We start from the raw sequence: 14,045 nt of genomic DNA on the forward strand, positions 1-14,045 counted from the left end.
TTCCATAGTTTTTAAGATATTTTAATTTTAACGACTGACATTTTCATTCTTGGTTCCAACTGTTAGCATGGATACAAATACATACAAATAAGAATATGCCTGCCAATATACGCAGGCCTGTTAACATGTTGTTTCTCTTCCAAAATAGTCACCAATGCATCCTTAAATCGCCTATATGGGGGTTGTTGTTTTAGCCCTGATAATGTAAAATGAAGGCCAATACCGGCTCAATGTATGTCTCTTAACTGCTACCCATCTCTGTGTGCTAACGCAGGAGAAAGGCTGTGCGTCCCTGTATGACGTGCAGACATACGTGGAACCCAACGAGATCGAACCCTCACTGGTGTGTATGCACCACCATACACTTCCTGCTTTGCATTTGTGTTGTCCTGGGCAGTTTTCCCTTCATGAAGACTTTCTTTGCTGTGTGTGTTTGTGTCCTTTAGCCTAAGAGTACAGTCAGGGCTGTGTACAGCTACCAGGCTAAGAAGACGGATGAGCTCAGCTTCAGTAAAGGAGCTTTGATACACAATGTGTCCATGTCTGGCGATGGATGGTGAGTCCATAAAAAGACTCCAGTCCACTGGAAAAACTGAAACATAGAATTGTATGTGTTATATCAACAGATTTCACATAACTGCACTAGATTAGTAGAAAGCAATAATATCAAGTTTAAATAAAAAATATTAGGTTCAACTTAATGTTATTGTTTTCAACTAACCTAGGGGTCTGCAACCTTTTGGACCAAAAAAGCCATTTTGCCCCCTATCCACCATTTTTTTTTTTGTCTGGAGCCCTAAAACATATTTGATAGCTTATAAAGTTGTATATATTGTTATATCATAGACAAAAACTACAGTTTTTTTGCATTTAATATCTATTACATTATAGAAAACGGTTTACCTCTAATAATAAACAAAGAACTCTTATAAGGAGAATAACAAAAAATACACAGGCCTACTTTTAAATAAATCAACACAGCACTTGGGGAGTCCTCTGCACATTTGAAGAAAATTAATATAATTAAAATGGGCCCACTTTAAAATAAATAAAACATATAGCTGCACCCTAAAAAGAGTTTACTGATTGAATTATGACTGAAGATCGTCAGCTGTCTTCCTCTCCCGTGTTTTTCCTCGATACGTAAAGGCTGCAGCACCTTTGACCACTTCTCTCCACATATCAAACATACCGGTAAACCAGCATCGTTTGCTGTGAAAGCATATAACTCTGTCCACACAGAATTAAATCCTGTGTTCCTCCGGTACTTTTCTTTGATTTATCCATAGTTCGCTCATCGAGCCGGGGGTCAGGTTATTCGCGGGACCGTAGCAGGATGTGACGCATATTTTAGTTGATCTAATTTAAAACCGTTTTTTATTTCTGTGTCACAGTATCACCTCCAAATACAAGATACCAAACATTTCAACCATGCAATTAAATATAAATAGTCCTACAAATATTTTAATTTGATTTCCTTCTTATTTTTGTCCAAGCTCAAGGGAGCCAGAGCAGAGGGCTTAAAGAGCCGCATGCGGCTCCGGAGCCGCGGGTTGCCGACCCCTGAACTAACCTAATACAGTTATGTGAAATGTGTTGACGTAATACATTATTATTCTAATTAAAGTAAATGTTTCAGTTTTTTCAGTGTCAGTCATGAGTTTTGCCACATTTTAGGAATTAACTTTATACCCCTGTGTAATGCATTTTCATTTGCACTTCCTCCTTATTTCACTCCCTGCAGGTGGAAAGGCGATTTAGGTAGAAGGCTGCAGCAGTTCTTTCCATCTAACTATGTAGAGGAAGTATCCAACAACAGCAGACCTGACACCAGAGAACAGGTGAGAGTAGAGTTCAACTCACAGTTTAAACCCAGGTCCATCTGCACACTGAGAATAATCTGTGTGTGTTTGTGACGTGGATTAAAACAGGACATGGAAGACAACCCACTGGGGGAACTGTGTAAGGGAGTGGTGGACATCTCCAAGTGCAACATCCAACACTGTGAGTTATTGAGTGTCTCGTACATGCTTTACATTCACACACTCCCGTGGTTACAAGCATATGTTCTCACTATCCTCGCTACACTACACTGGTGCTGTTCCTAGTACATACACAGAGCTTTGCAAGGTTTACAAACCAACTAAATAAAAAGACCGAAAACAAACAAACAATATACATTAAGCCAACCAACTAACTGACAAATAAAACAAATGTTACTGCACCTGGTGTAAATTAAACTAAACTCATGTATACATCTTACCATTTTATTTGTCAAACAAGTCTTTATGTCCTTCTAAAAATTAAATAAAGTTGGAAAATGTATCCTCACTGCCTATTGCAGGCACATTGCTTCATTCATTAATTAAAATAAAAGTCCACTTTGAATTAACCCGCCAAACACATTGAATGATGATATTCATCTCAATACACAAATCCCAGTTTAGCAACAGGTGGTTACACACCATATCATCTAGCAGGTGACGCACTGTTTCCCACCCATGACTAGTCAATTAACCGGTATAACTATGATTTAAAATGCTATATAAATATCATATCTGCATTACCGCCAGTTTGTTACACTTATACATTCTTGTGTCACTACTTTAATACATCCTTTAATCACTTTAGCTTTCCTGAAATAAACAGAAACACCTCACTGTGACGCCGCTGCATGTGTCGGCTAAGTCTCCCAAAACAATTTCAGTTTTTTTAGAAGGGGTACTTACAAATGTTTTACATCAACAAGTTGGGAAGATTTGATCCCCATATTGCAGTTCGAGCCGCTTTCACACGAAGTACTTTGCTGTACTAAGTGCCGGCACTTAGTGCCCCGGCACTTAGTACCCCTATGGCACTAAGTACAGATCGTGTTCACACCGGAATAAGTTCCCTGAGGTAAGATTACGCAAATGAAGCCGCTGACGTCACTTCTTCACGGCGTATACTGCCACCCGAAGGCCCCGGAGTTGGGGACTGGCTTCAGTAAAAGCTGCTGGGACTTCCAGCAGCTTCTACTGAAGCCTTCAGAGTAAATCGCCAGAACGCCGACACCCCCTCATCTCCACCGCTCCCATGTTTTCTTTTGTGTTGCCATAAGTTAGTCTCTCTGCGTTGGTGCGCGGGGCTAATGCTAATAATGCTAATGCCAGCAAATACAATGGCGGCTTCACAAAACTTTTAAACATTTTTACGGGCCGTGGTTTGCAATTCGCCCAGCCAATAGAAATTGGTACTTTTTTCTCCCCAGGATAGTACCACCTCTCTAGTTCCCGGCACTAAGTACTCCTTTTGTTGTGAACGCAGTTCTAACGGAACTAAACGGGAAAAGTACGGGGAAAAGTACTCCGGTGTGAACGCGCCTTTATCATCACATTTGGGAAAAAGAGTCGGCCATTTTGAATTAGCACTTTGTATTTGGAGTGCTGCATGTGCTGCAATCACTAATGTGGCTTCCTTGTGGTTTAATATGAACAAGTCAACTAAATCCAGTGGTGTAAAGTAACTAAGTACGTTTACCAAAGTACTGTACTAATGAACCATTTCAGAGACTTTTCAGGTAAATGGTGTACTTTTACTCCACTACATGTATTTAATACCTTTAGTTACTTCACAGATCTGGATGAATGATGTGAAATATAATCAAGTGTTGAATCAGACTTTAGTTCCACCTGGAGTAAATTCACAAGCTACCCTGCAGTATACAAAGTCATTCAAACTAGCTGCACCTTTACCAGCTTTGAGAACACTTTATGATCAATCATTATAAAACATATCATAGATATTATTCTGACATGGACCAATCTGCACAATGACTACTTTTACTTTTGGTACTTTAAGTATATATATATATATATATATATATCAGTGGTGAACCGTGTCTATCACAACTGGACCTTCTGTAGACACACACATCCCCCGCCGCCGCCCCCGCGGCATTATAATGTCCGTCTTTTCACTGAATTGTCGTCTTGAAAAGGGTACTCACAACAATTCCTTAACAACTTCATCTTCACCTGTTGCACTTGTCATTTCAACGTTAAAAACAATAAAACGGCATGAATTGCTTCGTCGCATTCATCTTGATCCTCTGTCTCGAGCCAGTTAACTAGCGAGCCTTCTGGAGTACCCTGGGACCGAGGGAAACTCTGAAAGAATACGCCCATTGGCTACAAAACAATATATGATTGGTTGATCAAACTGTCAGTCCAAACGTACGCTCTCATTCAGTGCAACGGCCAGGGCATTCTATCAAGGATGTAGAATACTTTGTTGAAGGATATTCTACCCAGAGACCCAGAACAAGATCTGATTGGTTGCTTTCTTTTCTAACACAAAACCACTGAAATGCGTAGTGCATGGTCCGAGAAGGACAAACAAATCAACGTAACACTGTAATATTACAGATCATCAACACAGATACGATTCTCATTTATTCATTTCATATACATTTTATTTATATAATTAAATCGATTTTTTTGTTTGTTTTATCTGAATGTTCCAGGGTATCCTCTGAATACCTTGAAGGCCCTGACGGTTCGCCACTGATATATATATACAGCTAATACTTTTCTACTTTCAGTTCAGTAACATTTTGAATGCAGGACTTTTACTTGTAACAGAGTATTCATACACTCTGGTACTTCTACTTTTACTCTAGTACAAGATCTTACACATTTTAACAATGGGATTTGAATATGCATTATCTATTAAAATATGCACACTGAAAAATAGAAACATTTACTTTAAATGTAATATGTCAACAGATTTCACATAACTGTATTAGGTTAGTTAAAAGCAATAATATTACATTTAACCTAATATTTTTTTTATTTAAACGTAATATTATTTAAACTAACCTAATGACCTAATGATACATTTAATTAAAGTCAACATCTCAGTTTTTCAGTGTGGGAGCGATGCATCTGCCCTCCCTCACTGAGCCCCCCCCCCCCCCCCCCCCCCCCCCCCCCCCCTTGTCTCCAGTGAGGAACGGTAAGAACGGGAAGTCCAACGTGCTGACGCTGCAGGACGTGGACCAGGACAGCTTGCAGTTCGACCTGTCAGCCAGCTCTCTGGAGGAGCTGTTCGAGTGGTACAAGGTGGCCTGGGACATCACCCAGAGAGAGATGAGCAAGCAGTACAACAGGGAGCAGGAGGTGAGGATCTCAGAGTATATAAGAAAATGTTATTATATAACATCTCTCTACGTTACTCAGCTCGCAGAGAGTGTGTAGCATCATACGGCATCTTCAGACAGCATATGATTGAAATATACTACATACCGTGTAACCACAGACTGATTGTCTGTCAGCCCCACTGTGCCAACAGGAAATGTCAATTTGTTTTGTCCAATCTCAGATCAGACAGCAGGAGGAAGTAGAGAAGAAGGCGGAGGTCGCCATGGAGATGTCAGACATGGTGGTCTACTGTCAGCCACGCAGCAAGGAGAAGGACCGCTTTGGTAAACACACAGAGAAACACACACTGAACACACAGAGAAACACACAGAGAAACACACACTGAACACACACAGAGAAACACACAAATAAACACACTCTGAACACACAAAGAAACACACAGAGAAACACACACTGAACACACACAGAGAAACACACAAATAAACACACTCTGAACACACAGAGAAACACATAGAGAAACACACAAACAGACACATACTGAACACACACAGAGAAACACACTCTGAACACACACAGAGAAACACACACAGAGAAACACACAAAGAAACACACTCTGAACACACACACAAAGAAACACACTCTGAACACACACAGAGAAACACACAAAGAAACACACTCTGAACACACACACAAAGAAACACACTCTGAACACACACACAAAGAAACACACTCTGAACGCACACAGAGAAACACACAGACAGACACACACTGAACACACACAGAGAAACACACACAGAGAAACACACACTGAACACACACAGAGGAACACACACAGAGAAACACACACTGAACACACACAGAGGAACACACAGAGAAACACACAGAGAAACACACTCTGAACACACACAGAGGAACACACAGAGAAACACACAGAGAAACACACTCTGAACACACACAGAGGAACACACACAGAGAAACACACACATAGGAAGACACACAGAGAAACACACTCTGAACACACACAGAGAAACACACAGACAGACAGACACACACTGAACACACACAGAGAAACACACAGAGAAACACACTCAGAACACACACAGAGAAACACACAGAGAAACACACTCTGAACACACACAGAGAAACACACAGAGAAACACACTCTGAACACACACAGAGAAACACACAGACAGACACACACTGAACACACACAGAGAAACACACTCTGAACACACACAGAGAAACACACAGAGAAACACACACAGAGAAACACACACAGAGGAACACACACAGAGAATCACACACAGAGGAACACACACAGAGAAACACACAAACAGACAAACACTGAACACACACAGAGAAACACACTCGGAACACACACAGAGAAACACACAAACAGACACACACTGAACACACACAGAGAAACACACAAACAGACACACACTGAACACACACAGAGAAACACAAACATACAGACACACACTGAACACACACAGAGAAAACACACAGACACACACTGAACACACACAAAGAAACACACACAGACAGACACACACTGAACACACACAGAGAAACACACACAGAGAAACACACAGACAGACACACACTGAACACACACAGAGAAACACACAGACAGACACACGCTGAACACACACAGAGAAACACACAGACACACACTGAACACACACAAAGAAACACACACATACAGACACACACTGAACACACACAGAGAAACACACAGAGAAACACACAGACAGACACACACTGAACACACCCAGAGAAACACACACTGAACACACACAGAGAAACACACACATACAGACACACACTGAACACACACAGAGAAACACACACTGAACACACACAGAGAAACACACAGACAGACACACTCTGAACACACACAGAGAAACACACAAAGAAACACACTCTGAACACACACAGAGAAACACACTCTGAACACACACACATAAACACACAGAGAAATACACTCTGAACACACACAGAGAAACACACACAGAGAAACACACACAGACAGAAAGACAGTGAACACACACAGAGAAACACACTCTGAACACACACAGAGAAACACACACATACAGACACACACTGAACACACACAGAGAAACACACTCTGAACACACACAGAGAAACACACACATACAGACACACACTGAACACACACAGAGAAACACACACAGAGAAACACACACAGACAGACAGACACTGAACACACACAGAGAAACACACTCGGAACACACAGAGAAACACACAAACAGACACACACTGAACACACACAGAGAAACACACTCTGAACACACACAGAGAAACACACTCTGAACACACACAGAGAAACACACAAACAGACACACACTGAACACACACAGAGAAACACACAAAGAAACACACTCTGAACACACACAGACAGACACACTCTGAACACACACAGAGAAACACACTCTGAACACACACAGAGAAACACACAAAGAAACACACTCTGAACACACACAGACAGACACACTCTGAACACACACAGAGAAACACACTCTGAACACACACAGAGAAACACACAAACAGACACACACTGAACACACACAGAGAAACACACAAAGAAACACACTCTGAACACACACACAGAAACACACACACAGAAGCACACACTGAACATGACGATGTGAGCAGGGCCCCAGCTGGATCACAGAAATATGCTCCAGAGCAAACAGTTTAAACCTAATGTGTTAAGCTCGTTTTAACATGACTTTAGATATGAATCATTGTAGCATTCTATCATTATAATTATTAATAGATGTTTTTATTTGTTTCAGAGTGCGAAACTTGGTCTTATCTTTTAAAACTCTATGCCACTTCCTAACTTAGTAGAAACAGTTTTCCTAGTTTAGACACACATGTACAAATACTGTGCATTAGTGTTAGTTACATTCCAATTTCCTGAGCCTCTAACAATTGAGCTAGATACTCCACGGGAAAAGGTGTTATGGTAACACTTAATATGAGAGTAAATATTTGTACATTTGAAATGATCTTACACATAGATTAGTTTGAGACAGGACACACATTTTTTAATTTTTTTATTCTACTAAAATCATACAAAAACAAAAACCTATAATTCATACACACAAATGAACAAAATGAGCAGAAGCGGGAGGGCTGAAGCATAGCTGATGGGGAGTAGCCCTCCCGTGCATCATCATTAGCATCAATATAATAATGGCATTTATTTCGTCAAAAACGTATAGAAATGAAGGAGTACAAAGAAATTAAGAAAACTAATGAAAACTGAAAAAATAAATTAAAATAATATAAAAGTTAGGGCAAGAAAAAATGAAATGCATATATAAGTAATACTGGGAATATCACATACTTGTTAGCTGGAGTAATCTGCAAATATAATGTTTTTACTTTAGTTTAGAATTGATGATGACTAGTGATACTTGAAAGGTCTGGGTGAAGTCCATTCCACGCTCTAACTCCGATTATGGATCAGCTGTGATTGGATGGTTGTTCTACAGGGCTTACACAACCAGTTAGGATGCCTGGTTGGGTATTTCCTGACTGTGGTTTGGAACTGCTTTTGAATGTTAGTAGGCATTTTGTTATGGTAAATGTTGTGCATAATCAGTACTGTTTTAAGCTTAACTATATCAACACATTTGAATAGATTGAGTTTTTTAAATATGGGAGTTGTATGTTCATATTTACCAACACCACAGACTATTCGTAATACTTTTTTTTTAGATGTTATAATTTTTTGTAGATTTGTTGAGTACGTGTTTCCCCATATTTCGGAGCAGTAATAAAGCTAAGGGAGAAATACACTGTTATTGAGAGTTCTGAGTATTTTTTCCTCGAGAAAACGATACAAAATACCTATTATTTTTGACAGTTTAGTTTGTACTTAATTTATATGGTGCTTCCAGTTGAGTTTTTCATCAACAATGAGTCCTAAAAATGTACATGCACCAACTTTCTCTATCTCTGTATTGCAAATCCGTATAATGCAGTCATTTCTACTCTCAGACTTTGTATTGAATAATGTAATTTGTTTTGGCCACATTAAGGGATCATTTATTAACTGCAAACCAGTTACATAGTATTTTTAATTCTGCATTCACAATTTGAACAAGATCGGCAAGATTATGATGGGAGCAGAGAATGGTGGTATCATCGGCAAACAAAATGAATTTGAACATGTCTGAGGTGTTGATAATGTCATTAATATAAATCAGGAACAGTTTTGGACCTAAGATTGATCCTTGAGTTACTCCACATGTTATAGGAAGATTGTTTGATTTCGTCTCGTCTATGTCCACATATTGTAGCCTATTTATCAAATAACTCTTGACCCATTCTTTGGCTTGACCCCTTATGCCATAATGTTCTAATGTGTGTAGCAGTATGGTATGGTTCACAGTATCAGAAGCCTTTTTAAGGTCAATGAATATACCAGCTGTAATCATTTATTTCTCAATGTTGTTGGTAATTTCTTCAACCAGTTCAATTACTGCTGAAGAAGTAGAGTGATTTTTCTGAAATCCATATTGGCTGGGGCATAGTATATTACATTAGCTGAGGAATGACTCCAGACGGTTGTTAAAGAGTTTTTCCAGGATGTTTGAGAATTGTGGTTGTAAAGAAATGGGTCTATAATTATTAAAAACTAGATTTATCACCAGATTTGAAAACCGGAATCACCTTCGCGATTTTCATTTCATTGGGAAAAATACCTTGTTGGAACGATTTATTGCATATATTATTTACTAGGGAGGCTACAATGTTTGGTGCAACTTGTTTAACAATATTCAGACTAAGTCCTAAATAATCTTTGGACTGTTTACTGTGTTGAGTATTAACAATATCAAGCAGTTCATTTTCTGTAATTGGGTTCAGGAACAGACTCTGTTGGTTGCAGTTCTTCAGAAAATCATCCACTTTAGATGAAGCTGGGCTGATTGTACTCGCCAGGTTGGGGCCAGTTTCAGTAAAGAACTCATTAAAGCTATTTGCAACATCCGTTGGGGTTTTTCCTTGCGTTTGGAATTTCTTGAATTCATTTCTGTTGTCAGTTATTTTCTTCTTAATTATGCTATTTATTACCTTCCAAGTGGTTTTCATATCTCCTATGGCATTTTCAAATTTTTCAGAGAAGTATCGTTTTTTACAGTTTCTAAGGATTGTAGTCAATCTGTTTTTATACAATTTATAACGGCTTTCATCTTCAGTGCTTTTACTTTTCAAAAATGTCCTATAGAGTGCATTTTTCTTACAGCAGGCGTTTTTCAGTCCACGAGTGAACCAGGGTTTTGAGTCATTATTATTCCTGTTCTTCATTTTAATATATGGACAACATTCGTTCATGTTTTGCATGAAAATCCTTACAAACTCATTATAGGATTTGTTTACATCTTGAATCTCAAATACTTCTTGTCATTTTTCATTTTTCAAGTTAATATTTAATTTATTTAGAGAACTGTCATTTAATGTCCGCTTAGTTATGTATGTATTTTGTTCTTTGTTATTTACAGGTTATTTTCCGCAGATTGTGAATATTGGCCCTCATCACTGACATCAGTGATGAGGGCCCCACTATGACGTTAGTGAACATGTTATCAATGAGGTTTCAGTAGAGCTAGTTAACCTGGCATCAGTGATGAGGGCCCCACTATGACGTTAGTGAACATGTTATCAATGAGGTTTCAGTAGTGCTAGTTAACCTGGCATCAGTGATGAGGGCCCCACTATGACGTTAGTGATCATGTTATCAATGAGGTTTCAGTAGTGCTAGTTAACCTGGCATCAGTGATGAGGCACTATGACGCTAGTGAACATGTAATCAATGAGGTTTCAGTAGTGCTAGTTAACCTGGCATCAGTGATGAGGGCCCCACTATGACGTTAGTGATCATGTTATCAATGAGGTTTCAGTAGTGCTAGTTAACCTGGCATCAGTGATGAGGGCCCCACTATGACGTTAGTGATCATGTTATCAATGAGGTTTCAGTAGTGCTAGTTAACCTGGCATCAGTGATGAGGGCCCCACTATGACGTTAGTGATCATGTTATCAATGAGGTTTCAGTAGTGCTAGTTAACCTGGCATCAGTGATGAGGGCCCCACTATGACGTTAGTGAACATGTAATCAATGAGGTTTCAGTAGTGCTAGTTAACCTGGCATCAGTGATGAGGGCCCCACTATGACGTTAGAGAACATGTAATCAATGAGGTTTCAGTAGTGCTAGTTAACCTGGCATCAGTGATGAGGGCCCCACTATGACGTTAGTGATCATGTTATCAATGAGGTTTCAGTAGTGCTAGTTAACCTGGCATCAGTGATGAGGGCCCCACTATGACGTTAGTGATCATGTTATCAATGAGGTTTCAGTAGTGCTAGTTAACCTGGCATCAGTGATGAGGGCCCCATTATGACGTTAGTGAACATGTTATCAATTAGGTTTCAGTAGTGCTAGTTAACCTGGTTGGTTTGGTTATTAGAGGGAGAAGCCCGAGAGAAGAACACATATCCATGAAGTGTCTCGCCTGTTGGAGCGAGTTGTATTTTAATAAATGAACGTTGAAATCTCCACACACATAAAGGTTTTTAATTCTATGAGGTCTGAGCATTTTTTCTACTTGTTCATTAAATTCCTCAAGATTACTTCCAGGCTTTCTGTACATGCATGAGACGAGTATATGTTTGTTCTGTTTTAGCTCAATGTCTACGGTGACAGATTCAAGGAGGTTGTTGCAGCAGAGGGAAAGACTTTCTACCAATCTCGCAGAAAGTGTGTTTTTAACAAACAGTGTAGCCCCTCCACCTCTTTGGAGTTTGCGATTCATATGAAAAGCCACATAATCGGGTAAAAAATGGTCAACAGTGTTTGAGTCAGTTTGCAGGTCTCTGAGATTGCAATGATGTCAAAAGATCTATTTATGAGTTGAAGATATAGTTTGATTTTGTCACTATTTGCATTAAGGCTACGGGCATTAAAGTGTATTAATGAAAAACCATTAATAGCTAAGTTCAAGTTCTAAGTTAAAAAGTGTTTCGCTGTAGTAGCAGCAGTTGTTAGTAAGATTCCTGAAGAAATTAGAGTCTGGGTCAATGTGGGAGTCGAAACAGTTATGTCTTATTAGATTTTCATCAAAGAGATTTAAATCCTTAGAGTTCACTCCGGTCACTGTGGTCACTGGGACTGGGTGATTTGAGTCCATGGTGCATACACGGAGGTAAGTTCATGACTGATCATACAAAATACAAAACTGAATATAACGGATTATTATCGAGTGGTCGATGGAACTTTTGACTCACGCTTAATGAATGAAGTGATGGAAAATAGCGCATAGATGTAATTGCATTATTTGTCAATACTTTACCAATAGCGGGAGTAATATTCTTATCCTCAGAGTTCATTAAAATATAGATAAGTCCTCACTGTCCTTCACAATCGATACTTTTCCTTCGTTTGTTTTGATGAATATTTTACAGTCCCTGGTTCAGGTAGCTTCCATTTTGTTCCTCTTCCTCAGGTCTCTCGCAGTTCTTGCGATATCCGCGTTCCTTTTCGTGAGGTGCTCGTTAATGTAGATTCCGGTCCCTTTCAGTTTCTTGGCGTTTCTCATCATTCAAACTTTTGTCTTTCTGCTCACTCGTGTTATGATCACCCTTTGGAATCTACTTTCCGACGGCTTCCCAAGTGTGTGGCAGATCTCAATCTCCTCAGACTTCAGGTACACGCCACGATCGTTAAGTGCCTCGAGCACCTGTGTTTCGACCGAATCATGTCCGTCTCTGTCTGTAGAAGGCGCAGAATCTCCTTTCACTACCTGGGAATATGGTTTTATGATTTTTAATCCGGTCACGATAACATCCTCTTTTCGGGTGTGTTGTTCAAGCTCCTCGATCCTTCTCTCCAGCGTGACAATCTTCTCGTCTTTTTCCTTCATTATCCTCTCCATGCTTCCGATCGTTTCCAGCAGTTTTTTAATTGTTATGCTGTCATCCTTTCGGGTCTTATTTAAGTCACTTATATCCTTGGTAATACTGGAAAAAGCGTCCTTAATTTCTAGGAGATCAGCATTCGCTGCGTTCGCAGCATTCGCTCGTGTCGCCATCTTTTGATGATGGAATTATGGAAAGCCTATTAATGTACTCACCATCTGTGTGGAGCATTTGTTTTAGGTCTTAAAAATAGATGTAGTAAAGACGCTCGCAGTTACAAGCATGGCTGTGTGTGAGAACTGTCATATTGCGTACTCACGACTGGAGGGTAACATTCACAGGCTGGAGAAAGAAGTCCGGGAAAACAGAAAAATTATCGACAGCTTTCTATCGATCGCCCATGCCCAGTCCATACACATCTCACAGATGCAGGCGTCTGTCGTCCTGTCACCGTCCTCCCGGCTGTCACAGGCCGTGGCCTCGGACTCTGCGGATACCCTTCCATGGCTGTCAACAACCAATGCTGGTGCTGTTCCTGATCCAAAGACGGAGATCCCGGTAGCTATGGAGGATAGACTATCCAACGTGACCGAATCAGGTGTCGCTACTACTGTTGGAGCCGTGGAGCCGTGCAATGTCATTCCTCCGGCGGTGGCCCCTGCGCACCCAGGTACTGACTGGGCTCGAACGGGAACGGGAGCCAGACCTAAGGCCCCAACTCTTACATCCACACCAAATCAGTCCCACTGTGCGGTGCAGCCATCCTGGTCCGGGGTAGTTCGTGGCGGAAGGAACTGCTCTGCTGCAGTGACACCATGGCCTCGTCTGGAGACATCGAACCGTTTTGCTGTTCTTCCTGATGAGGCTCCTACTCATCCGTTGGATGCCGCTGTGGTCTCGCCACACCTGGAAGCATCTTCTTCTCGTGTTGCCGTCTCCCCTCCATCTCATC

At 40.3% G+C, this 14,045-nt stretch overlaps 1 protein-coding gene across 1 annotated transcript in view; it reads left to right on the forward strand.

Moving 5' to 3' along the window:
* plcg2 (phospholipase C, gamma 2) overlaps positions 1-14,045 on the forward strand; it is a 93,874-nt gene that overhangs the window by 40,166 nt on the left and 39,663 nt on the right. The window contains exons 21-26 of the mRNA XM_034227063.1: positions 275-343; positions 447-556; positions 1,745-1,841; positions 1,932-2,004; positions 4,987-5,159; positions 5,362-5,464. Of these exons, the coding sequence (XP_034082954.1) occupies positions 275-343; positions 447-556; positions 1,745-1,841; positions 1,932-2,004; positions 4,987-5,159; positions 5,362-5,464 (625 nt within the window). The remainder of the gene's footprint in view (positions 1-274; positions 344-446; positions 557-1,744; positions 1,842-1,931; positions 2,005-4,986; positions 5,160-5,361; positions 5,465-14,045) is intronic.

The sequence above is a fragment of the Gymnodraco acuticeps genome, unplaced genomic scaffold, assembly GCF_902827175.1.
Source record: "Gymnodraco acuticeps unplaced genomic scaffold, fGymAcu1.1, whole genome shotgun sequence".
Classification (NCBI taxonomy): domain Eukaryota; kingdom Metazoa; phylum Chordata; class Actinopteri; order Perciformes; family Bathydraconidae; genus Gymnodraco; species Gymnodraco acuticeps.